Raw genomic sequence first — 23,183 nt, 5'->3', positions numbered from 1 at the left:
TAGCCGCGAGATAAACAAACATCTATTATTTCCCCACGGTTCTGTGGAGGAGAGGGGCCAGAGAGGGCAAGGGGCTTGCGGCCCAGGGTCCCAGCCACTGAGTGCCGCCCCCATCCCCGCTGGGTCCGCAGGGCAGACGGCGCTGAACATCGCCATCGAGCGGCGTCAGGGAGACATCGCTGCGACGCTCATCGCGGCTGGAGCTGACGTCAACGCCCACGCCAAGGGGGTCTTCTTCAACCCCAAGTACCAGCACGAAGGCTTCTACTTCGGTGGGTTTCGCCCCCTAGGGCTCGGGAGGGTTGGGGTCCGGGAGGAGGGCGGGGCCTCCCCGCCGGGCTCTGCGCGCCTCCTGTTGGCCCCTGCCCGGAGGCCAGGAGACCCCACTGCCGGCCGAGGCCCTGGGAGCACAGAGCTGGGACCAGGGAGGGTGGAGGGGCAGATCCGTCTGAGCGGGAAGGGCAAGGGGCCTGGGTGGGAGCGCGGTGCACTGGGGATCTTGGGGGGCTGCGTAGGCAGGGCTTGGTAGGAAGCAGAGATCTGGAGAGGGAGGGAAACAGCCTCAGTTTACAGGCTACAGGTGGGTTCTGAGAAGGGAAACGACTTGCTCCAGTGTAGACAGAATCGGGTGTACGCTGGCCTCTGCCCCTGTGCCCATTGCATCTCATGACCGCAAACGGGGAGCCAAAATTGAGAGGACCAAAGACTTCTGGCTGATGAGCTAGGACGTCCAGAAGCACTTGGGGTTAGGAAGCTCTGGGTGAATTATTTTTTTTAAACTTATGGTTTAGATATAGAGAATTTCACCTATGTTAGTGAACTATTCTGCATATTTTCACAAATGCATGCAATTGTGTGACCATAATCTCAATCAGGACAGGGAGAAGTGCTGTCACACCGAGAAATTTCCCAATTCAACTTTGTGGTCAATCCCTCATCCCACTGTGACCCCTGACACTCTGATCTGTTTCTTGTACTGGATATATATAGATATAATTTTTTTTTATTAGCAGGATTGAATGGGTCTGTTGTCCTTGAGGACAGGGTCTTATCCAATTCATCTTGTGTCCCCACTGCCCAGCATAGGGCCTGGCTGGAGCTGGTGTTGGGAAACATTTGTTGAGTGGGAGAAAGAGCTGGAACAGGAGGAAGATGACTGGGTGGCAGGCAACAGGTGTAGGGCCAGGGCTCAGGACTGGCTTCAGGGGACCTGGTGTCCAGTCCTCATCTGTCCTGTGCTTGCTGTGTGACCATGCACTTGTCCCCTGTCTTCTCTTTTCTTAAACATTTATTGAACTCTGATTATATACATCAGGCACAGTTCTAGGTACTTGAGACACAACAGTGAAAAAAACACAGATCCCTAACCCATTACTTATATGCTAGAGGGAGAGAGGCCATCTACAATAAACATAATAAATACTTACTTTATATAACATGGTAGAAAATGATAAGTGGTATTGAAAAAATAGGCAGTAAAGCAGAAGGGGAATCAAGAATTTTGGAGTGGGGGAGGTGGGTTTCAATTTTAAATAGAGCAGTTAAAGTGGATGTCATTGAAAATCTGACATTTGGGCAAAGACCTGAAAGAGATAAGGGGATGAATAATGCAGGTATGTGGGGAACAGCCTTACTGACTGAAGGAACAGCCTGTGCAAAGGCCCTGAGGTAGGAAAGTGCCTAGTATGTTCAAGGAAGAGGAAGGAGACCATCATGGCTGGAAGGAGGGAGAGGATGAGATGAGATGAGGGGCCTGTAGGCTATTGTTGGGACATGAGCTCTTATTCTGGAGGAGGTGGGACTTATGTTTTAACATTATCAGTCTGGATGCTGTGTTGAGCACAGAATGTTGAGGGGCCAGGGTGGAAGCCGAGAGGCCAGTTAGGAGACTACTGCAATGATCCAGCTTCGATCTTCTCACATGAAAAGAGGCAGATCAGGAGAGGGACAGAGAACCCCAGTGGTCAGTCTTGCTTTGATGGTCAGGTTTTAAGCTGTGCTCCTGGGGCTTAGGAAGGGGAACTCTACTTCTGGTCCATGAAGAAACTGAGCCCAGTGCTGCCCTGCTCCAGGTGAGACACCCCTAGCCCTGGCGGCATGCACCAACCAGCCTGAGATTGTGCAGCTGCTGATGGAGAATGAGCAGACAGACATCACCTCGCAGGACTCACGGGGAAACAACATCCTGCATGCACTGGTGACAGTGGCTGAGGACTTCAAGACGCAGAATGACTTTGTTAAGCACATGTATGACATGATCCTGCTGAGGAGTGGCAACTGGGAGCTGGAGACTATGTGCAACAACGACGGCCTCACCCCTTTGCAGCTGGCTGCCAAGATGGGCAAGGCCGAGGTGAGGCCATGGGGCTTGTGGGCAGGGGGCTCGGGAGGCACCCTCAGACCACATCCCGGCCCTGGGGGGAGGTTCCAACCTTAGGCACAGAAGTGTAGCCTGTAGCCCGAGGTGGGTTTGTTCCGAGTGACCTGCAGAGCCAGTGAGGCTCAGCATGGGGCCCCCTTCAGGGCTTCAGAACCTAACAGCCTGCATTTTTGTTTATCTCTGGCCCTGGAGCCACGCAATGTCGCGCATGCTTTGTGGCTGAGAATTCCTGCGTGGTGAGGCCCCTATGTGTCTGGCCCTGCAGCCTTCAGCCTCTCTTGAGAATTGAGTTCCAGAACCGCTGCTTGGCATGCTGAGCCAACGGGCTACGCCTTGTTCTAAGATCAAGAGAAGGACTCGGATTGGGGCTGGGGTCATGGCTCAGCCTTAGCTTCCCAGGGGACCTCCCTGGGAGGGTCCTCCCTGCCCCTGAGCCCCGGGAAGCTGCAGGAGTTGGGTGGGTGGGGGCTACTGAGCAGTCACAGTGCCGCTGACTGGCTAGGAGAGCCCCCGAGGGCCTTGGGTCCTGTCCCAGAGGTCAGGATGGGACCCACAAGGGATCTTTTCATTCTCTAGTGGGGGTAGGAGAGGTTGGAGAATGCTTTCAACAGAAGAGGAATTGTGTGCCTGCCTCCCTCTATCCCCTGTCTGCCGCCAGGCAGCTTTGGGCTTTGAGTCAGGCTGTGGCTCCAGGTCAAGCTTCCTCCAAGGGCTTCTTCCCTGCCTGCCGCTGTGGCATGTATTTCCCCTGTCTTGAGACTTCCTGCAGGGAGCGTGAGCCTGGGAGCCCCTTGTTGTCCAGGGGTGCTGTGCTCCCCATAGCCATCCTGGAGAGGCACCAACACTCTTCCCCAGCTCTTTCCCTCCTCCCTTCGGTGTCACTTGGAAAACGTTTTGAATGCTGTGCCAGTTGGCCACTATGCTGGGAGTGGGGAGTACAGAGACCCTGCACGGGGTGGGAACCGGCGTCCACCTTAGGAGCTTTCTGCCTGGGCGACGGGGGTGGGGACCTGATGGGAGATGACATGGGGGCGCGCTGGGTAGTGAGAGATCAGGGCTGACCCTGTCCTCCCCAACAGGACCTTCTTGGGTCTTGGGGTTGGTGTCCCAGCAAGTCCCAGTCTCCTTCCTAGGGTGACCCAGGGCTCAGCTTTTGGGAAGTGGTGAGCTGGAGAGCAGTGGCTTTCAATCCTGCCTGTACTTTGGGACCACCCTGGGAGTTTAAAAAATCCAGACACCTGGGTTCCACCCCAGGAGATTTGGATTTCATTAGTTCGAGGTGTGGGAACTTCTAAAGATTTTTATTTTTTAATTGAGGTGAACTTCACATAATATACAATTAATCATTTTAAAGCGTACAGTTTGGTGGTATTTAGCATATCCTTTTGTGCAACTATCCGCTCTCTCTACTTTCAAATCTTTGTATCACCCCATTAAAACACCCTAGGCTCATTAAGTAACCATTCCTCCTTGCTCTCCTTGCCCCATTTTCTGGGAATCCTTAATCTGCTTCTGTTTCTATGGATTTGCCTATTCTGTACATTTTATATAAATGAAATCGTACAATGTTTGTCTTTTTATGTCTGGTTTCTTTCACTTAGCATAATGTTTTCAAGGTTCATTCCTGTTGTAACATGTATTAGAACTTTATTATTTTTTATGCTGAATAATATCCCATTGTATGAATATATCCATTTTGTTTATCAATCCATTGATGGACATTTGGGTTGTTTCCACCTTTTGGCTACTGTGAATGGTGCTGCTATGAAGACTGGGGTATAAGCTTTTGTGTGGACATAGGTTTTCATTTCTCTTGGGTGTATACTAGGAATGGGATTATCAGGCCATATGGTAACTCTCTGCTTAATTTTATGAGAAACCGCCAAATCGTTTTCCGTGGCAGCTGCGCCGTTTTACATTCTGAGGGATTTTTCCAGTTCCTCAGTGACTCCAACATGCAGCGAAGTTTGAGGGTCCATGACCTGGAGAGTGGGCGCAACGGGTGTCTCTGTCCGGACCGCTGTCTTCACACTGCCCGTCTGTCCAGAGCAGTGAGCCCAACAGAGGGAGCTTGACTGAAGTGGGATGGGGAAGCTGAAGAGGCTTCTAGTTCCTTCTCAAGTCTAGGCGAAATGGAAATGATTTCTCAAAACTGTCATTCCCTGAATTCTTCACTGCGCTGGGTCCCCACCTGGTGTGGAATTTACCGGCAGGTGTGCAGCCCTCCACAGTGTGCAGAGGGCTCTCACTCACGCCTTTCCGTCGCTTGTCTCAGTCCCCTGTGCAATGGGCGGGACGGCGACGTCACACCGCTCCCGGATAAACCCAGGGCCCCGGGCTCAGGCTCCGGGTGCAGAGGCGGCACCAGGCCATCTTTCTGGCCTGTTGGCCCCAAGCCCCGTTCTGTGGCAGATGTTTGTTCCTCTTCCTGTCCCCAGATCCTGAAGTACATCCTCAGCCGTGAGATCAAGGAGAAGCCACTCCGGAGCCTGTCCAGGAAGTTCACTGACTGGGCGTACGGACCCGTGTCGTCTTCGCTGTACGACCTCACCAATGTGGACACCACCACGGACAACTCGGTGCTGGAAATCATCGTCTATAACACCAACATCGACGTGGGTCTCCCGGCGTTGGAGGGGCCGGGGGAGGGCAGGTAGCAGAGGCCGGCCCTCAGGCCAGGCCTTCCTGGGCCTCAGTGGGTGGGTCAGGCCCAGACAGGGCAGGGCCCTGAGCAGGTACCAGGCTCAGCTGTTCCCAGCCAACTTTGAACCATTGACCCTAGCGGTGGTAGTGGCTGGGAGTCTCCTGGTCCCAGAATCCTGTGTAGTGTGGCTGTGGGGGTGGTTGGTGCTTTCTAATCTTGGTTGTCTCTCACTCCCTTGCTAGTTCTATATGGCCAGGCTTGGAATCCCCTTTTCACCCAAATCTGGTCCCAAATGAGGGCAGGCCATGCCCAGCTGGAGCAATTGTGGAAGCCTCCCTGGAGGAGGTGAGGGGGTGGTCAGTGAAGCTGGAGGGAAAGAGAGGCAGCAGGCAACAAGAGGGTTTCAACTCTTGGGAGAAATGAGGCAGCAGGCTGGGTCTTCACCCTTCCCATTTTACTGAGAGTTATGATTCCCAGAGCTTGTCTTCTGTGGAAATCTCTTTAGACCTCATGGCAGCCTGTGAAATGGGTGGGGCAGATGTTGTCATCAGTTTTAAGCAATGAGACTGAAGCCCAGAGAGGGTCAGCGGCTGCCCCCCAGCAAGGGGTGGCACAAATTGGGGCTGGAACAGCAGACGACAGACTCACCCTTTTTCTAGCCCTCTCTCTCCCCGCTGTGTATCAGTTCCTCCTGCTGACAGCCCCAGGCTCCTGTGGCATTTGGCTGTTGCCTGAGCACACTGGGGCTGCAGGTTCAAGAGCAGGAAATTACCCTCCCAACGTTTCCAACCAAACCAGTCCATTGGACATAATAAGGGCCCGCCTCCTGCCAGGGGTGTTGCTGATTCAGAACTGCTGATGGGCCTTTGAAAATGCACCTCCCTCTCTGCTTCCCTCATTTCTGCGGTGACTGGTATCGTTTTACCTCCAGAACCGGCATGAGATGCTGACCCTGGAGCCCCTGCACACGCTGTTGCATATGAAGTGGAAGAAGTTTGCCAAATACATGTTCTTCCTGTCCTTCTGCTTTTATTTCTTCTACAACATCACCCTGACCCTTGTCTCTTACTACCGTCCCAGGGAGGAGGAGGTGCGTGGGCCCTTGGGGGGTGGTGGGGTGGTCAGAGCTGGAGGGGCCTGGAGCCAATCTATGTGCAGATGGGGAAACTGAGGCCCAGTAAGGCCAAGAGATTTTCCTGGGGTCCCCCAAATGCATCCTTCACAGTTTTTTTGGGGGGGAATGAATATATTTCCAGTGCCTTCTTGGGCTTAACTCCTGGTACCCAGCCCCAGGCTGATCCATATCAGGGAACAGCTGGAGTATTAGAAGAGCAAGGCTCTGCCTGAGTTGTCTGTAAATCTGGAGCTGATTGGGTGTGTCTCTTGTGAGGGCCACAGGGAATAGGAGGTGGGCAGATTTCTTTGACTCTGTCCCTGGGACAGCGCTCTGGGCCTTGGTTTTCCCAGCTGTCACATGGGCACAGAGCCTCAGTCCTGTTTAGCTGCGTTATGAGGCCCCATAAGTGTCTGGATATGGGTAGGCTGGAAAACACGAATGCTGTGAGATGTAAGGGGCTGTTAGCATTGATTGGCTCATGCTCCTCGCTGTAGAGTTCTGGGTCCCTGTCAAGGATGGGGAAGGTGGGGTGAGGTGGGGGTGGGTGCAGTGGGCCACCGTTCCTCCTCTTGTCCTGTGCAGAGGTCAGGCTTCAGGCTGGCCTCTGGTTCAGCGTGTGTATGGCTCATGGTGCCTCCAGAGCCCATACTTCCCCTGCTCTCCTCCCTCCCCGCCCTGACCATCCCTCTCCCTTCCTCCCTAGGCCCTCCCACACCCCTTGGCCCTGACACACAAGATGGGGTGGCTGCAGCTCTTAGGAAGGATGTTCGTGCTCATCTGGGCCATGTGCATCTCTGTGAAAGAGGTGAGTGGGCACGGAGGCCTTCTGGACTCCCCACGAGGCAGGTGGGGTAGGAGTGCGCCTGCTTTCGGTCCTTCCCTGTTTTGCCATTACTGCTGAGGGCTTTGGAAAAGACCTTTCCTTTTTAATGCTTAGATTTCTTAGTTACAACACAGGAATGCATTAACAAGGCAGGCCTATCCTGTCCACTCCGTCTACCCTTCATGTATCTGTCCATCTACCATTTACCTAACCCACAGCCACTCAGCAACCCATCCTTCCCCTCTTACCCTATTCCATTCACCCAGCCACCTACATCCACTCATTCAAATATCCATCTACCCACCCACCCACACACTCATTTGTATACTCACTTGTCCTTCCATCCTTCATCGAATCATCTTTCCTTCTGTTTTCTCCCCCATCCATCCATCCATCCATTCATCCATCCATCCAACCAATTAATCAGCAGGTGTATCCTGCTGTGGAGCCTTGGGGATTGAGGGTATTTATCCTCATTAGGCTCACACTCTGGTGGGGGATTAAAGTTGGACCCAAACATCCAGACTCTAAGGTAGACTGTGAAAAGAGCCATACATTGGTTCAAACCACTGGTCAGAGGAAGAGAGATGCCTTTTATCTGGGACGAAGGGGAGTCAGAGAAGGCTTGAAGCAGAGATGGTGTGGGGTGTACTTTAGTAGGGTAAATTAGGCGAGGATATTGGGGAGAAGATCATTACAGGGTGAGCCTGGGGAGTAGAATGAACGGAGGCTCAGACATGTATTTGGAGAATGGCACGTAGCTATATTCATTGGGCTGCTTTGCAGCTTCTGGGGTGAGGATGGGGGCAAGGAGTGAAAGAGGTAAGAAGATTTGGAGCAGCATCCACCCTCCCCCTGGGGTCACCTGTATTCCCCAGCCACAGGTCCCCTTCCATATCCCTCGCCTGGGCTCTGGCTGGGCCTTCACACACACTCTCACTGATTCCCAGTCCTGAGGAAGCATCCCCTTCCTCAGGCCCTCCAGTGAGGGCTACGAAGACCCACCCACAGAAGGTGCAGCTTTTCCTTCCTCTCTGGCCTAGGGCATGGCGATCTTCCTGCTGAGACCCTCAGATCTGCAGTCCATCCTCTCCGATGCCTGGTTTCACTTTGTCTTGTAAGTAGGTCAGTCCCCTTGGCCCCCCCCCATAGGCATGTAAAGTCCTGCGTTGTGCTGCTGTGCCCCTCTGGCATGGTCACCTGCCATGGTACCGCGTCCTACTCATTCTGCCATAGTCACCAGCCCTTCCTCCCTTCTAGTAAGAGAGGCACGTGGATGCCCATGGAGGAGTCTGAAAATCTGAGGGCGGTGCCCCCTCTCTGGTTGCAGGTAATGGCTGACTCCATTCTGTCACAGAGCCCAGATGGCAGGCAGCGTGGAGAAGCCACGAAGAGCCCTGGCCGTCCTGATTACCTAAAAAAATGTTTTTTGTATCAGCTTGATTGAGATATAATTCACATGCCATACAATTCATCCACTTAAAATGTACAGTTCAGTGACGTTTAGTATATTCACAGAGACCATCATCATAAACCGGTTTTAGAAAATCTTCATCATTCTCAAAAAAAACCCACCCCCTGCCCCCCATCCTCCCATCCTCCAGGTCCTAAGCAACTACTGATCTACTCTTGCTTATTCGGACATTTCATATAAATGGAATCATACAATATATGATCCTTTGTTTTTGGCTCTTTTCGTGATGATTTCAAAATTCATCTGCATTGCAGCATGTATCAGAACTTCATTCTTTTTTATTGCTGAAAAATATTCCATTGTTTGGCTATACCACCTTTTATTTATCTATTCATTAGTTGATGGACAATGGGTTGTTTCCATGTGTTGGTATTCTGAAAACTACTGCTATGAACATTTGTGTACAGGTTTTTGGGTGGATGTATATTTTAATGCCCTTTCATATAACCTGGGAGTGGGATTTCTGAGTTATACAGGAGTCATGTTACTTGTTCACTTTTTTTATGAAGGGAAGGTTCAGGGCAGCCCCTCCTAGTGGCATGCCGTCTGAAAGTTGGCTTGGCAGGTCAGAGCTGAAAATGCTTGAGAAATCACTGAGTCACATCTGTAGGCATGAAAACTAGGGCCCAGAGCAAGGAAGTAAGTCCCTCTCAGCCATGCGGAGCTTAGTGCTGTCATCGTCACCCCCAGGCTGTGCCCGAGTGAGTGAGCCCAGCTCAGCTGCTTCTCTGAATGAGGTCTTGTGCTGCTGACATTGAAGGCTTATGTGACTCTTCTTTCTAAATGAACAAAGACTGATTCAGCAATGGTGCTGGGTGATGGAGCAGGACCTGCCGTGTGGGATGAAAAATCTTGAGCTCTCTAGCTGTATAAATTCCACCGAAATCCATAGAATGAACATCCGGGAGGCTGGGTTCATATTACTCTGAATCTGGGCTTGACATTTCCGAATAGTTGGTAATTTTATTAAGTATATACCTGCCTTCCATAGAACATGAACCAAGTTCTTTATCCCCATTGGTAGATGAGTCCCCAGGAAACTGCTGTGAATGGACGGGCCAAGTGAAGCACAGACCCGTGGTGTGAGCCACAGTGTGTTCTGACACTTTTGAGTTGTAGGATGAGTCCAGGGAAAAATCCATTTATATAACCATTGCTTTTGGTGTAGACAAAATACAACAAAAGCATTGTCCTGCCCTTCTGCTACCTTTGAAGGTATAGACATCCTTCCTCATTTTGGTCCCAAATGCAATCGATCATTCAGACGTTTATTCTTCACTGCACCAGTAAACCAAGGTGGCCTGTGTCCTAACTTTAACAACTCAGCTATTTTATTGTCATGGAGACTGTCTGATGTTATAAGCAAGAGAAGGTTTTTATCCAGATATCTGAGTAACTGCTGCTGTACTCACTGTTTAAGAGTAGATATTGATCTTGTATGTTTGGTATTTACTTTACTTTAAAGAAAGATTTTAAAAATAGGTTTTGGGGGGGCCTTTTGTTATAATTGGCTTATTAGTAGAGATGTTGACGTTCTTGTTAAATTGGTTAAAAATGCAGTTGTTACCATGTGTTCGGTCTACCCAGGCGGTTCCCAAATCTTTACGGGTGACTCAAAATTATATGTGTGACTTAGAAAGTATATGGCAGCCTGGGCCGCACCCCAGACCTTCTGAATAATCTCCTGAGGCCTTGGGGATTCTGTATTTTCAAAAAGTTCCCACCAGCTGCAGCTAGCCAGATTTGCATCGGATGACACGGTTTGCGAGTCTGGATATTAGGCGCAGTCGAGTGGAACCGAGGCGGCCTTATTTGTCTCTTCAGCACCGTCACAGAGGGTTTAAGGGAGGTTTGGGGGATTTGGATATCGCTGCCCTTATGCGGAGGAGAAGTAAATAAGGCCCTTGTCTCCTGTGTCTCCTGAACAGTTTTATCCAAGCTGTGCTTGTGATACTGTCTGTCTTCTTGTACTTGTTTGCCTACAAAGAGTACCTCGCCTGCCTCGTGCTGGCCATGGCCCTGGGCTGGGCGAACATGCTCTACTACACGCGGGGCTTCCAGTCCATGGGCATGTACAGCGTCATGATCCAGAAGGTGCGTTGGGGGCTGCCGAGGGAGGGGCGCGCCGCGGGAGGGAGAACGCCAGGGCTGGCAGAAAACACCCATTTGTCAGATGGGAACACTGGAGAGGAAGAGGGACTTTCCCAAGGGGCAGGCCACAGCTCTTTCTCCAGAATGCCCTGTTCTCTCTTTGTTCAGACTCTGAATACCCAGAACTTAAAAACGTCTGGGCTGGTTGGGCATTGGGACGGGCTATAACTTTTTGAAGAAGTGTTCTCATCCTCAGGCAGTGGTGTGCTGGGGAATGTCTAACAACCAGCTCTTGGGGGAAAACGCACACATACTTATTATAAGTTTTACTTCTTAAAGGATGTGTAGCCCACAATTTACAAATAAGAATAAGATATGCAGTACTTGCAAATTTCACATCACCAGCTGAGTGCCATGGAGTGCTTTTATTGACTTTGATTTTTGCTGAACTTGCCTATCTGTTGCCAACCTATGGTTGCAATTGACCAACTGTTGTTCTCTGACATGAATGCTAGTTGAGATTTTTCTTTACTTTAAGGAGTAAGAGGAAAGTGAAACAGTGAAGACTTATGTTGGAGTTTCACTTGCTAGTCATTGATGTCAGCAACATCTTTGCTAAATTTTCAGATGTTAGAAGACTATTTATTTGGTCAATACTTCTGTGATCCTCACAATGTAATGGCAGGACACACTTTAAAGCTCAATCTTCATGAACGTCTTTCTCCATTACTTTCTTAAGTCTAGATCTAGACAGCCAACAAAACAGATCTCCCACTTGTAGCATTTACCAGTAACCACGGTGTGAATGCTTTCACCAGGGCTGATTTCTGGCTGCTGACACGAGATCACTGAACACGGAGTTGCAAATAAGTGAACACACCATTATCAGCATTTCCCATGCAGCCATGATGGATATACATAACCTTGAGAGCATCGGTAATAGCAAAATGTTATAAAATAATTACGAAGCGATGATTTTTGAACATTATTTTTGTCTTTTAAATTATCAAACTTTGTTATCTTTGTTTTTAGTGTAATCCATTTAATGATAAATTTATATAATTTATTTTTTGATACTGTCTGTGTTGAATAAGCAGCTCACTAAAGTCATGAAAACTTATCAGCTCTTGTGATCTGGTATGAGTTGGCTCCAGTACACCACTGCCCCAGGATTCCAGATTCAAAGCCCCGTGAAAAGAAAGGCACTGACATATAGGGTGAAGCAGCAGAGGAAGAGACAGACAGTGCTCTGAGAGGGTGGAGGGAAAAGAGAATGTGGGGCTGGGAGCAGGCAATGAAGGCTTCTTGGAGGAGGTGGGGCCTGGGCTGAGCTTTTGAGGACCAGGATGGCTTGGCTAGGGTGAAAGTGAGCGTGGACCGAGGCTGGGAGAGGGTGTGAAGAAGTGAGATCAGCGTACAGTGAACGTGTGCCCAAGCTCTACATTTGAACATATGTTTATTTCTTTGTAGGTCATTTTGCATGATGTTCTGAAGTTCTTGTTTGTTTATATCGTCTTCTTACTTGGATTTGGAGTAGGTAATTGATTCATAAATAATAGTAACTCCCTTATTTGTACAGCACTTCGCACAGTTGTCAAAATGAACAATTGTCAAAATGGCACATAGTTGTCAAAATGGCACATAGCAGCCTCAGCAAGAATGGCTACCACTGGAGCACTTGCCGTGTGCCAGGGCTTGTGCTGAGCGTGTTTTAAGCATTATCTCAATTACTTCTCTCAACATCTTGGTCAAGTAGGAATCACTATCCCTGTGCACAAATAAGGGAACCAAGGCTCAGAGTCCAGGATTTGAATCAGCTGTGTTACTCTCTTTCCCACCTGGGATACAACCCTCAGTCTCATATTCATCATCCCATGTGGGCCTCTCAAGCTGAGGTAGGACTGGCAGGTGTTTTGGACCCCATTTTACAGGTGGGGGAATTTGATTGATGGACTTTGAAAGATAAGAGTAAGATAATACCTTGAGATAGCTTCCTTTGGTCCCTCCTTCCACATTGTTATACCCTTGCAGTTTGCTCCAGATATATCTGTGAGAACCTTCTTGTCTGCTGGGGGTTTTGGGTGGTGAGCCCTCTCTTAAAATCTCTCCACTTACAACAGAGAGAATAACATTACCTGATTTTATTTCTAGCCTGTATACATAGACTGGTATGGTTTTATTTTCGCATGCCAGTATTTTTTTTTCTTTCAGTGATCATTGGCATTTGAAATTAGGCAGCTGTTCCTATCTGGGTGATACCTTTTCTGGGTCAAAATTTGCTTATTTATTTGCGTCCTCACATGCTTGTTTAACCATCCATCCATCCAACTATCCATCCATCCATCCATCCTCCTAGTCATTCATCCATTTATTTCATTAATGAGCCATAATCATGTTGTGTTGGAAAGTAGAAAAGAAAGAGCCTGGGCCTTGTCCAGGGGGATCTCACTGGAGTATGAGCAGACTCAGGACCTCACAGTCTTGGGGGACAGAGGGAAGGGACACCCACGCTACAGGATGTCAGGAGCTCAAAACCTGGATAGGGAGCCTGGGACACACACATGGATTATAAAGAGGAACTCTGCAGGCTGTGAGGGCTGAACTGTGGGGTCAAGGATGGAGAAGAGTATGGGCTTTATTAGGAAGAAAAGGCTTTTTCTTTTGCAGAAGGTCAGGGCAGAAAAAACAGGCAAAAAGGGTTCTGGAGGGGTGTAGGCTTGAGATGGAACTTAAAAGTTAGAGTGTGAGTAGACAGAGAGGAGGTCAGTGTGTGTGCACACGCGTGTGTGTGTGCAAGTGCAATGCACATGAGCGTATTGGGTAATGCACCGGGCAGAGAGACTGAAGAGAACACCCCATGATGTCCTCCCAGCCCTGGCCTCGCTGATCGAGAAGTGTTCCAAGAACAACAGTGACTGCAGCTCCTACGGCAGCTTCAGCGACGCAGTGTTGGAACTTTTCAAGCTCACCATAGGCCTGGGTGACCTGAACATCCAGCAGAACTCCAAGTACCCCATCCTCTTTCTGTTCCTGCTCATCACTTACGTCATCCTCACCTTCGTCCTCCTCCTCAACATGCTCATCGCCCTGATGGGAGAGACCGTGGAGAATGTCTCCAAGGAGAGTGAGCGCATCTGGCGCCTCCAGGTGGGTCTGGGCCGAGCCCTGGTGTGGGGGGCTTCCGCGGGGACTCAGCTGGGCACATGGTCACTGACAACCACCAGCACCGGTGGGGCAGGGCCTGGGAATCTGCATAAGCTCCCCCATGATTGGCCAGGTTTGAGGACGCCTTGGTCTGGGCTCCTAAAGTAGGAAGTGTGGCTGAACAATGGCAGGTGTGAGAGAAACTTGGGCTGAGGGGCGTGCTCCACTCAGAGCCAGAGGTGTGATGTGTGGATGTGGATTGCATCGGGGGAGTACAGGGTCTCGGACCGTCCTGGCCTTTGCTCTCCTCACATGCCCAGGACCTCGTCCGTGGAGGAATGCCAGCCCACGGGATGCGTCCAGAGGTGACCAGATTTGGGAGAGGACTAGAACACCTCCCGAGGATCAGCTGTTGGAGCTAGGGTTAAAGACGATGAGAATCCCCACAACATCTGGAGAGCCCCCTGTGAAAGAGGGAGCTCCCTGCGAGGACAAAACTGAGGCGGGGCGGGGGGTGGGGGTGGGGAACGACCACGAACAAAGCTGTGATTTGACACGAGACATGTCTAACCACGAGGGCCTGCTTAGTTGGATTGATGACAACATCCAGGAGAGGTTGGACTGATCATTGTCAAGGAAACTGCTGAGGGGATTCCAGGCCTGTGATGGGAGTGGGACTGCATGATGTCGAAATCCCTCCACTATGGGTTTCTAGGAGCCTGACAATTTCAGTTGGAGACTCTTGGACATAATGTCTTGTGTAAATCTTTGAACATCTTTCCCGACCTTTCTACTGTTTCACTTTTGAATTCTGTAGATTAGCCAAACCTTTAGGATCTATGCTTTAAGCATCCAGTGGGCTGTTTGGTGGTGTGTGTACGTGTGCATGTGTGCATGTAGGGGTATATGTATGTATGTGTGTGCAAGTGTGTGTATGTATGTGTGTGCATGCACTCTTCATCGCAGTGCTCCCTGGGCTGGCGCGGTGTCCTGCCTCCTCGAGAAGGCGCTTAGGCTTGTTTATTTCCCCAGAGAGCCAGGACGATCTTGGAGTTTGAGAAAATGTTACCAGAATGGCTGAGAAGCAGATTCCGGATGGGAGAGCTGTGTAAAGTAGCAGAGGAAGATTTCCGACTATGTTTGAGGTAACAAAGGGAGAAAGTCCCTTTGAGGGAAGCCTTTGGAGTGGGCAAAGGGAGAAGAGTTGGTGAATGGGCTGCTTGGGAAACAGTGCTGCCACGTGCCTGCGTCTGCTCTGGCCTCTTCAGAAGAGAGAATGTGCTCTTGTCGCTGGCCCAGGGGCAGGGGTCCCCTGGCTTCAGTAGTGAGAGGGGGTGAGACTGCCATTTGCAGTACCCATCCCTGCCTTTTGGAGGTGCCTCCATGGCCTCTCCCTGCTTGTCTGTCAGTTTTGTCCTTCTGTCTGCCCCATGTAGCCTCCTGCAGCCCATTATGTTACTGGCAACCTGAAAGTGAGACAGTTGCTTTGGACAGACCTCAAGCTTTTGATTTTTGAAAAAGTGTTCTTATGTTCCATGACCACCTTTTCTGATCAAGTCCACCTCTTCCTACCCACTGTCTTGACCTACAGACCACCTTGTTTGAGTATGACTTTACCTCAGCTTACTTCTCTCACTCCAATTCCCACCCCTATGAAACTGTCATTTCCAACTGCAATCGTTATCCTAACAAATGTCTCTGATTCTGACACCCTCATTCCAGAGGTGGCCTCTGATTGTGAACTTAAGTCAAGCCAACATCCCTGGTTGTAATCCTGCACCCCGGGCACTGTCTGCTGTTCCTGTGGCCTGACCCCTAACGACCTTCTCTTAGCACAACCTTAACCCCAGCTTGGATTCTAGGAGCCCAGCCCTCCTGCCCTCCTTCCCTGCAGGTGCGGGGGGCTGAGATGTGCCCTTGTCCCCTCTCTGAGCAACTTATAGGATTTCTGGGTCCTGGGAAAAGGGTGAGTTGGGCAGGTTTCAAACCCTAACTATGTTGACCTGCCCATATAGGGCTCTAGATCCCTGGGATGGGGCAGAGGGGGAGCAATGTAACCTGTCTAGAAGCCAGGACACCCCAAACATGGTGCTATTTGTTTGCATTATAGTGCAGTGCAGTTTTGAGGTAGTGAGATCGGTTATTGCATTCACAGGATCAATGAGGTGAAGTGGACTGAATGGAAGACGCACGTGTCCTTCCTTAATGAAGACCCAGGGCCTGTGAAGCGGACAGGTACCGTGGCTGGGGGGCTGTGTGGCGACCACCTCCATCTGACTGTGTGACCTTGGACAAGTCAAGTCTGGAGGCCCTGACATCCCCATCTGTAGAATGGGAGGGTTGATTAAGTTGGTTCCTTAGGTCCCTTCCAGCTCTGACAGTTTATAACCCTAGATGGGATAACGTCCAAAAATCGGGTGGAGCACCTAAGATGTAGAAGAACTCAGTGCACTGTGCTGCATTTCTAAAATAGCTTTTTTTTTTTTTTTTAAGCAGATCTCAACAAAATCCAAGTTTCTGCCAGGAGTAACAGCAAAACCACCCTCAATGCCTTTGAGGAAATAGATGAATTTCCAGAAACTTCGGTTTAGCAACAGAACCTAGAACTGGTGTGAGGCTGGGATGACGGCTCCCTGAGGGGCCTGGCAGAGTGGTGGAGCCTGGTTCTGCCTGCCTAGATGCTGGCTGCACCTCCACGCTGAGCGGGGGGGAGGTGATTGGACTGGAGGCGGTTGTCAGTTTGGATGAGTGGGAAATGCTGTGGATTTTGCTACTCGGCAAAGTCTTCATGAATCTAAGATCAGCAGTCCTGGGCCTGGATCTCCTGAAGTCCTGGGTGAAGAGGGGTGGTGGGGGAAGGAGCGGGACCCAGTAACTCCTTGGTAGCCCTGGCACTACCCTAACCCTAGCTCAGGTGATGGGGTCATCTGAATTGGTGGCAGAAACCCAACCCAGAAGGTGCAGGGGACTGAGCTAAATGGAATAGCCTGGCGGTAGGGGTGGAGGCGTGAACTATGGAAATGCCCTTCCAGAACCTTCAGGGAACCAGAATCCACCCTTGGAAAGCATGCCCTTGGTATCCCAAGGCTCAAAACTGTCTCCAGCTGAGAGACGTTTTTTAGTAGTATGATGAACACGGTTTTTTATTTTCACTATAGAAAAGACATTTCAGTTTTGAATGAAAATGACTTCAGGTGAAGTACATAATTTTAAAAAGCTGAGAAGCAGATTTTGGGCTTTTGGGTTGGATGCAAGTATTATATACCGGCCTCAGGGTGGCCACAACCGGGACAAAAGGTTTTTCTTTATGCATACAAAAGTCCACAAGGGTTGTCCCTGGCAGGTCCTGTCTGGGCCACTGGGATGTGGGTGAAAGCTCTTGGCTCTTTTCCCGGTTCTGGTCTGGCAATAGTGCAGGCCTCTGAGCTGGGATCGTGGCTTCATCTGAAACAAAAATAGCAGCTGAGCTATTTATATGGTTTGAAATCTCAGAGGTTACTATCATACATCAGTATTTCTCATTGGGGGAATTGAACGAAATACCTGAAATGCTCTGGCATTAAATATTTTTGTTAACTGTGAATTTTGAGGTTGCAAAGGAAGGTTTATGAGAGAGGAGAGTTTGCCAAAACCCTGGGTTTGTTTTTAGATTCTCATCCTCTGATTCTCTCCCTCCCCCTACCGGATATTAAACAGAGGCAGTTTAGAGGTGAAGTGGGGGAAGTAGAAGGCGTTTTCCAGATAACTGGAGTTTATAAACACCCAGAAAATCCACTCTGTCTCAGCTATGTGGTGAAAAGATTCATGCAGGGAATTTTGAGGTAGACTTATGCAGATATTTACTGTAAATCTTAATTTTAAATGCCACAAAAATGAATTTGGCCTTTTGATACTTGACAATTGGTTAGTTAACCTGACTGAGGCAGACCAAGCAGTCCTGCCAAGCACTCGGCTCTGGGCTGGTTTCCCTGCTCTGGGCCGCTCTGTGTGCCAGTTTAGCTGGGTGGAGAGAAACTTGGCCTTTGGGTCTCGATGAGCCCCTTGGGGGAAGATATGCCGGGTAGCGGATGCAGCTCAGGAAACTGCAGAGTCTGCTGCAGCCTCTGCCCTCCTAGAGTCACCTAATGCCCTAAGCCATGGTGGTCAGACCAAGCTCAGCTGTGAGCGGGGATGGAAGGGTTCTGGGCATGTACCATTGGGAGAAGAGAAAATCTGGGGCTAAAGGCCATGGAAGCATGGGGAGCAGATATTTTCCAGATGGGCAGAACTAGTGCCAAAGATTAAAATTTCAGGGAGAAAGATTTTGGTTCAATTCAGTCCAGAAACCGCACCAGATATAGGACACGTGTAAGCAGAAGCTGGTTGAGCACTTTTTAGGAATGCTGTTAGGGATGCATAATTGGATGAACTTTAGAATTTCTTTTAGCCCTATGAATCAGCATCCAGTACCTGCAGTAAACTACTTGCATTTATGCTGCTGACACCATGCTGTCCAGTATGGGGCTGTGCATTTCAGAATTGCTGTAACACAGATGTTAATGGATGAAACCACATGGATCTCAGCTTACACTTGGACAAAAGCTGGGAGGTTTGGCGAACAGAAATCAATAATTGGATCTTTTGTCTTCTTACCCATATGGGGAGCTGCTCTCTGTAGATCTGGATGGAATTTGTTGGCAAGAGCATTTTCTATACTGGATATTGTTCCCAACAGTGGCATCTCCAAAAGACTTTCAGCCTACGTGGGTTTACCAAGGCAAAGTGAAGTAATCAATGAGTCAGAGAGCAAAGCCAGAAAAGACCAGTTTCCTCATTTTAAACTTGGAAATTAAAGTCCAGAAAATTAAGTGGACTTGTTCAAAGTTGTGTAGGAGGTTGTATCAGAGCTGGTGAAACCAGAGTGTCCTGATTCCTGGACCACTGATATCCCCCCATGCTATATTTTCATATGTACATACACAGTTAGTCAGTAAATTTGAGTTTGTCTTTGTGGTCGGTGTACGCCAGGGGCTTTTGATTGGGTTACTCACGGTGGCAGTGTGCATCATGACTGTGACCCCTGACACTGGTGTAATATTCAAGTGTGCACAAAACCACAGACCTATACCACACCACACCACATTGAACTCATGGGTATATGGGACATCTTACAACGCCATGATTTACATTTCAGTAATATAAGGGGAAGATACTTTCCAGGGATGGGATCTCCCAGGCTCAGTTACTGTTTTTAGCTGGAAAATTTCTTTTGGCTAAACCCTGCCTCAGGAAGAATCCAATATTTTAGACATTATGAGATATATCTGTTTGGAATAAAAATGATGCTTGCCTTCCTTCCTGGCACGTGGGAGGAGGTGTGTGAGATTGTGCTGTGAAATCGTTAAGCTCTTAGAAGGCCCCTGCCCAATAGAGCCCAGTATTATTGATGCTTTTTCCCTTCCCCAAGGCCTGGTGAGTTGTGTTCTTTTGCTCTGGGCAAGGCCCAGCCAGGTGGACCACTGTCCAGGCCTGTAAGTCATACTTGATCTCTGCACTGATTTTCATGTTTTTACTGTGATTTTGGTCTCAAACACAGAATTGTCACCTCTTTCTCACTGAATGCGCCCAATCCTTGTAAATTCTCATTTACATACGCATTCTTAGTGTTGTGTATGGAAGACCATTTTAGTGCCATTGAAGAAGTGTTGTTTTGAATTCTAATAAATATTTATTTTGCCTTGTCAGGGCCATGTCTAACCTTGTCTTAAGTGTGCTGATGTGAAGACAAACTAGAAATCCTAAAGTGTTGCTTAACAGGGCTGGGTAAAGGAAAAGCCAGTTTGGACCTGAAGCATTATTATTGGACCTGGCTCAGGGCATGGCCAGGATGCTGCAAGACACGTCACCTCCATAAAGTGTTTACCTCTCATAGCTCATTCACGTCCAGTTCCTCATTTGAACCACTCAGCAACTCTGAAAGCAGTTTGAGTAAAAGGAGGCGCAGGGGGTTGAAGTGACATGTCCAAGGAGTCATAATCAGAAAATGTTAGAGGTTTGGACCATATGACCCCCAAGCTGTGCTCTATTTATCACACCCTGCTGGTTCTCAATTTCTCTTACACGTCAAGCATGGGATATGAACCCTTGGCTCCATATGGAGACCAGGAGGTGTAAATCCTTCCTGTTTATGTCATGGGACCTTCATGAAGAGGCAATGAGTCAATGGATATGAAAGAGATGATATAATTACTATCCTACTGCCTCGCAGCCAAGTGAATGAAAATGAAAATGCAGTTTTTCATTCTTCTGTTTCATAAGGATGGCCATTCTCAGCTTCAATGCCTGGATACTCTGCTGTGTCTGAGTGGCAGAACTGCAAACAATTTATTAATGAATGATATGCTGCTCTTGGTAAATTATTTACTTAATTCAAATGATTCCCATAATAACCTTCAATGGGATATGTCTTTTTGAATAGAAGAGAAATGAGAGTTGTACATAATCCATATGTTAGCTTAAACAGGCTTTAGTTCACAATCTAAGAATGTTCCATCCATGGGACTATTCTGAGTGAACTGAAAGAAAGAGCGGGACCCCCTTTTGTAGGATGTATGTCTGGAAGTGGGCATCCTGGGTCAATGGATATGATCATTTTTATGGCTTTTGATACTGCTGAAGAATTAACTGCTAAAAAGACTGTGTTGGTTTTTTCAGCCTTTGAGATTGTATTCTTTACTACTTATATTGATTATCTCAATAACACAGTTACGTAGTTTTGGCGAGTATTAATTCCCATTTAATAGATGGGGAAATTGAGACTTGTAAAGAGATTGAGGGACATGTGAAAGTTACACAGCATCTTCCTGAGCTGAGAATACTTTTCTTTCTGCACCACGTTACCTCTCTGATAGTTACAGCAAATTTTTGCAGAAAGGAGGGAATTTGATCCAATGCTACAAAAATTATCTCATCTACTATGTGTGAGGACTTAGAACCAATTTAACAAAAATTAAACATCCAATATGTGCAATGCTAGATAGTACAAAGGCAGTTAAGATGGTTTCTTCCATTATAGGTAGAGGAAAGGAGGGGAGAAGGAAATTGATATTGATTGAGTGCCTGCTGTATGTCCTCACTTTATGTACATCATCTCATGTAATCTTTACAATAACCTTTAATACTGCCCAGTGGGCCTTCTATTTCTCTTATCAGGTTGGCTCTGTTTTCTAATAGTTATTTAAAATCTATCATACTTTTTTTTTAACTTTTTTTATTAATTAAAAAAATTAACAAACAAAACATTAAGATATCATTCCATTCTACACATACAATCAGTAATTCTTAATATCATCACATAGTTGCATATTCATCACTTCTTAGAACATTTGCATCGATTTAGAAAAAGAAATAAAAAGACAACAGAAAAAGAAATAAAACGATAACAGAGAAAAAAAAGATTATACATACCATACCCCTTACCCCTCGCTTTCATTTACCACTAGCATTTCAAACTAAATTTATTTTAACATTTGTTCCCCCTATTATTTATTTTTATTCCATATGTTCTACTCTTCTGTTGATATAGTAGCTAAAAGGAGCATCAGACACAAAGGTTTTCACATTCACAGAGTCTCATTGTGAAAGCTGTATCATTGTTCAATCTTCATCAAGAAACATGGCTACTGGAACACAGCTCCACATTTTCAGGCAGTTCCCTCCAGCCTCTCTGCTACATCTTGAACAACAAGGTGATATCTACTTAATGCATAAGAATAACCTCCAGGATAACCTCTCAACTCTGTTTGGAATCTCTCAGCCATTGACACTTAGTCTCATTTCACTCTTCCCCCTTTGGTCGAGAAGGTTCTCTCAATCCCTTGATGTTAATTCTCAGCTCATTCTAGGGTTTTTCTCAGTCCCTTGATGCTGAGTCTCAGCTCATTCCAGGATCTCTGTCCCACCTTGCCAGGAAGGTCCACACCCCTGGGAGTCATGTCCCACGCAGAGAAGGGGAGGGTGGTGAGACTGCTCGTCATGTTGGCTGGAGAGTCTATCATACTTCTTAATGACTCCCACTACTTCCCGTTCAGTAGCTTCTGATGGTTTTATTTCCTACTTTATAACGAAAATGGAAGACATCAGACAGAAACACCTTCAACTTTTGACTGCCATACCTACAATTTATCTGCCCTGTCCCCGACCAGGGACCTGCTCAGAGACCCCTGACCCCTGCTCAAAGAACTTTCTCCATTCCCATTGGATTTCTTATGTTGTTCCAAGACGACAAAAGTTATTTCTTTGCCTAATAGATCTATTTTCTAAAGACTGGTTTTTATGTTAAACTTTTAATCCATCTGTAGCTAATTTTATGGCTCTGGTCTTAACTTTTTTTCTGAATTGCACTGCTGTAACCCCATATAGGCCCCAGTTTTCGGGTTGACTTCATTACTAGTTGAGTCTGTTTTTTCTCTTGGCTAATCTGAGGAAATTCCAATCCTGTTTTTCAGCACGATGGGGTCAAGTTATAACAGTCTGGGCTGTGCCGTTCACTTTGTGGCTTACGTGAATGGTGCCCCCGGGAGTTATGGGTTTTGCCACCCACACAGCCATGTGTGGCAGCACTGCATGGACTTCTCTTTGGGTGTGTCCTCTCAATCACTGATCTATAAGTATTAATGACTACTATGCACCAGACATTGGACTAGGTCCTTTGTGAGCCTGTGTTGGGGTGGGGGGATACAAACAGCTAGATGATGAGCCTCTCAAGGCCAGTGCAGGTGGGACGTGTGGAGAGATTCGAAAGGGTTTGGAGTCGCCTAAGAAGCCAGTCCTCTTCCGATTCCCTCTTTGTGGGGTATGCAAATCCAGGCCTTTCAGACACTCCCCTGGTCCAGCTCTCTTTGTGTATTTATGACTGGTAGGCCCCTCTCCTAGCACTGCAGCTTGGGTCATTTCCATGGAACTCTCAGGCTCCAGATTATGTTAGTATAATTACAATGGTATAATTTAGACAATTAGTGTAATTATGTTAATATAATGTTAGTTTAATTTTGATACATACATTTGAAACCATAAACCTTGGGCTCTAAATGATGGGGTAAAAATGCCCTTTACTTGGCTGCTGTGGCCTCGGTGAAGACGAAGGGGATGATCTTGGAGGGGCTGGCAAGGGAGTGGGGACCTTTGAGGAGAGTAATTATGGGAAGTGAGGGATACGGACATATGGGACATGGGGACATTTCTTGAAAGAATTTGCAAGCTAAAGACATGAGTTCGGGTCACCTTCCCTTTTGTGTCCATTGTTCTCCACTTTTTCCATCTTTACCTCCTATAGTGGAGGTTGTAAGCCACAGAACAGACCCTCGCACCTCATACCTTGGCTGGGAATAAGGGTGACTGCATTCTTTCCAAAGGAGAAGTGGCAGTTGTGAGGAACACGTCTCCCCAGCATGTGCCATACTGGAAAGAAACATTAGGTTCTCTTGAGGCATGTCAAATGTCTGAAAGAGCCTCTCAGCCCCTTGGGGTCAG

At 48.1% G+C, this 23,183-nt stretch overlaps 1 protein-coding gene across 1 annotated transcript in view; it reads left to right on the top strand.

The window, feature by feature from the left end:
• TRPV3 (transient receptor potential cation channel subfamily V member 3) overlaps positions 1 to 19,387 on the top strand; it is a 36,840-nt gene extending 17,453 nt beyond the window's left edge. Inside the window, exons 7-18 of the mRNA XM_077165560.1 lie at positions 132 to 272; positions 2,073 to 2,353; positions 4,819 to 4,995; positions 5,956 to 6,114; positions 6,845 to 6,946; positions 8,008 to 8,081; positions 10,367 to 10,532; positions 12,000 to 12,066; positions 13,402 to 13,676; positions 14,706 to 14,818; positions 15,829 to 15,908; positions 16,170 to 19,387. Of these exons, the coding sequence (XP_077021675.1) occupies positions 132 to 272; positions 2,073 to 2,353; positions 4,819 to 4,995; positions 5,956 to 6,114; positions 6,845 to 6,946; positions 8,008 to 8,081; positions 10,367 to 10,532; positions 12,000 to 12,066; positions 13,402 to 13,676; positions 14,706 to 14,818; positions 15,829 to 15,908; positions 16,170 to 16,264 (1,730 nt within the window). The 3' untranslated portion in view covers positions 16,265 to 19,387. The remainder of the gene's footprint in view (positions 1 to 131; positions 273 to 2,072; positions 2,354 to 4,818; positions 4,996 to 5,955; positions 6,115 to 6,844; positions 6,947 to 8,007; positions 8,082 to 10,366; positions 10,533 to 11,999; positions 12,067 to 13,401; positions 13,677 to 14,705; positions 14,819 to 15,828; positions 15,909 to 16,169) is intronic.
• Positions 19,388 to 23,183: the final 3,796 nt, after the last annotated feature.

Source organism: Tamandua tetradactyla, chromosome 6 (genome assembly GCF_023851605.1).
Source record: "Tamandua tetradactyla isolate mTamTet1 chromosome 6, mTamTet1.pri, whole genome shotgun sequence".
NCBI classification, from domain to species: domain Eukaryota; kingdom Metazoa; phylum Chordata; class Mammalia; order Pilosa; family Myrmecophagidae; genus Tamandua; species Tamandua tetradactyla.
This window is presented reverse-complemented; position numbering and strand designations above follow the sequence as displayed.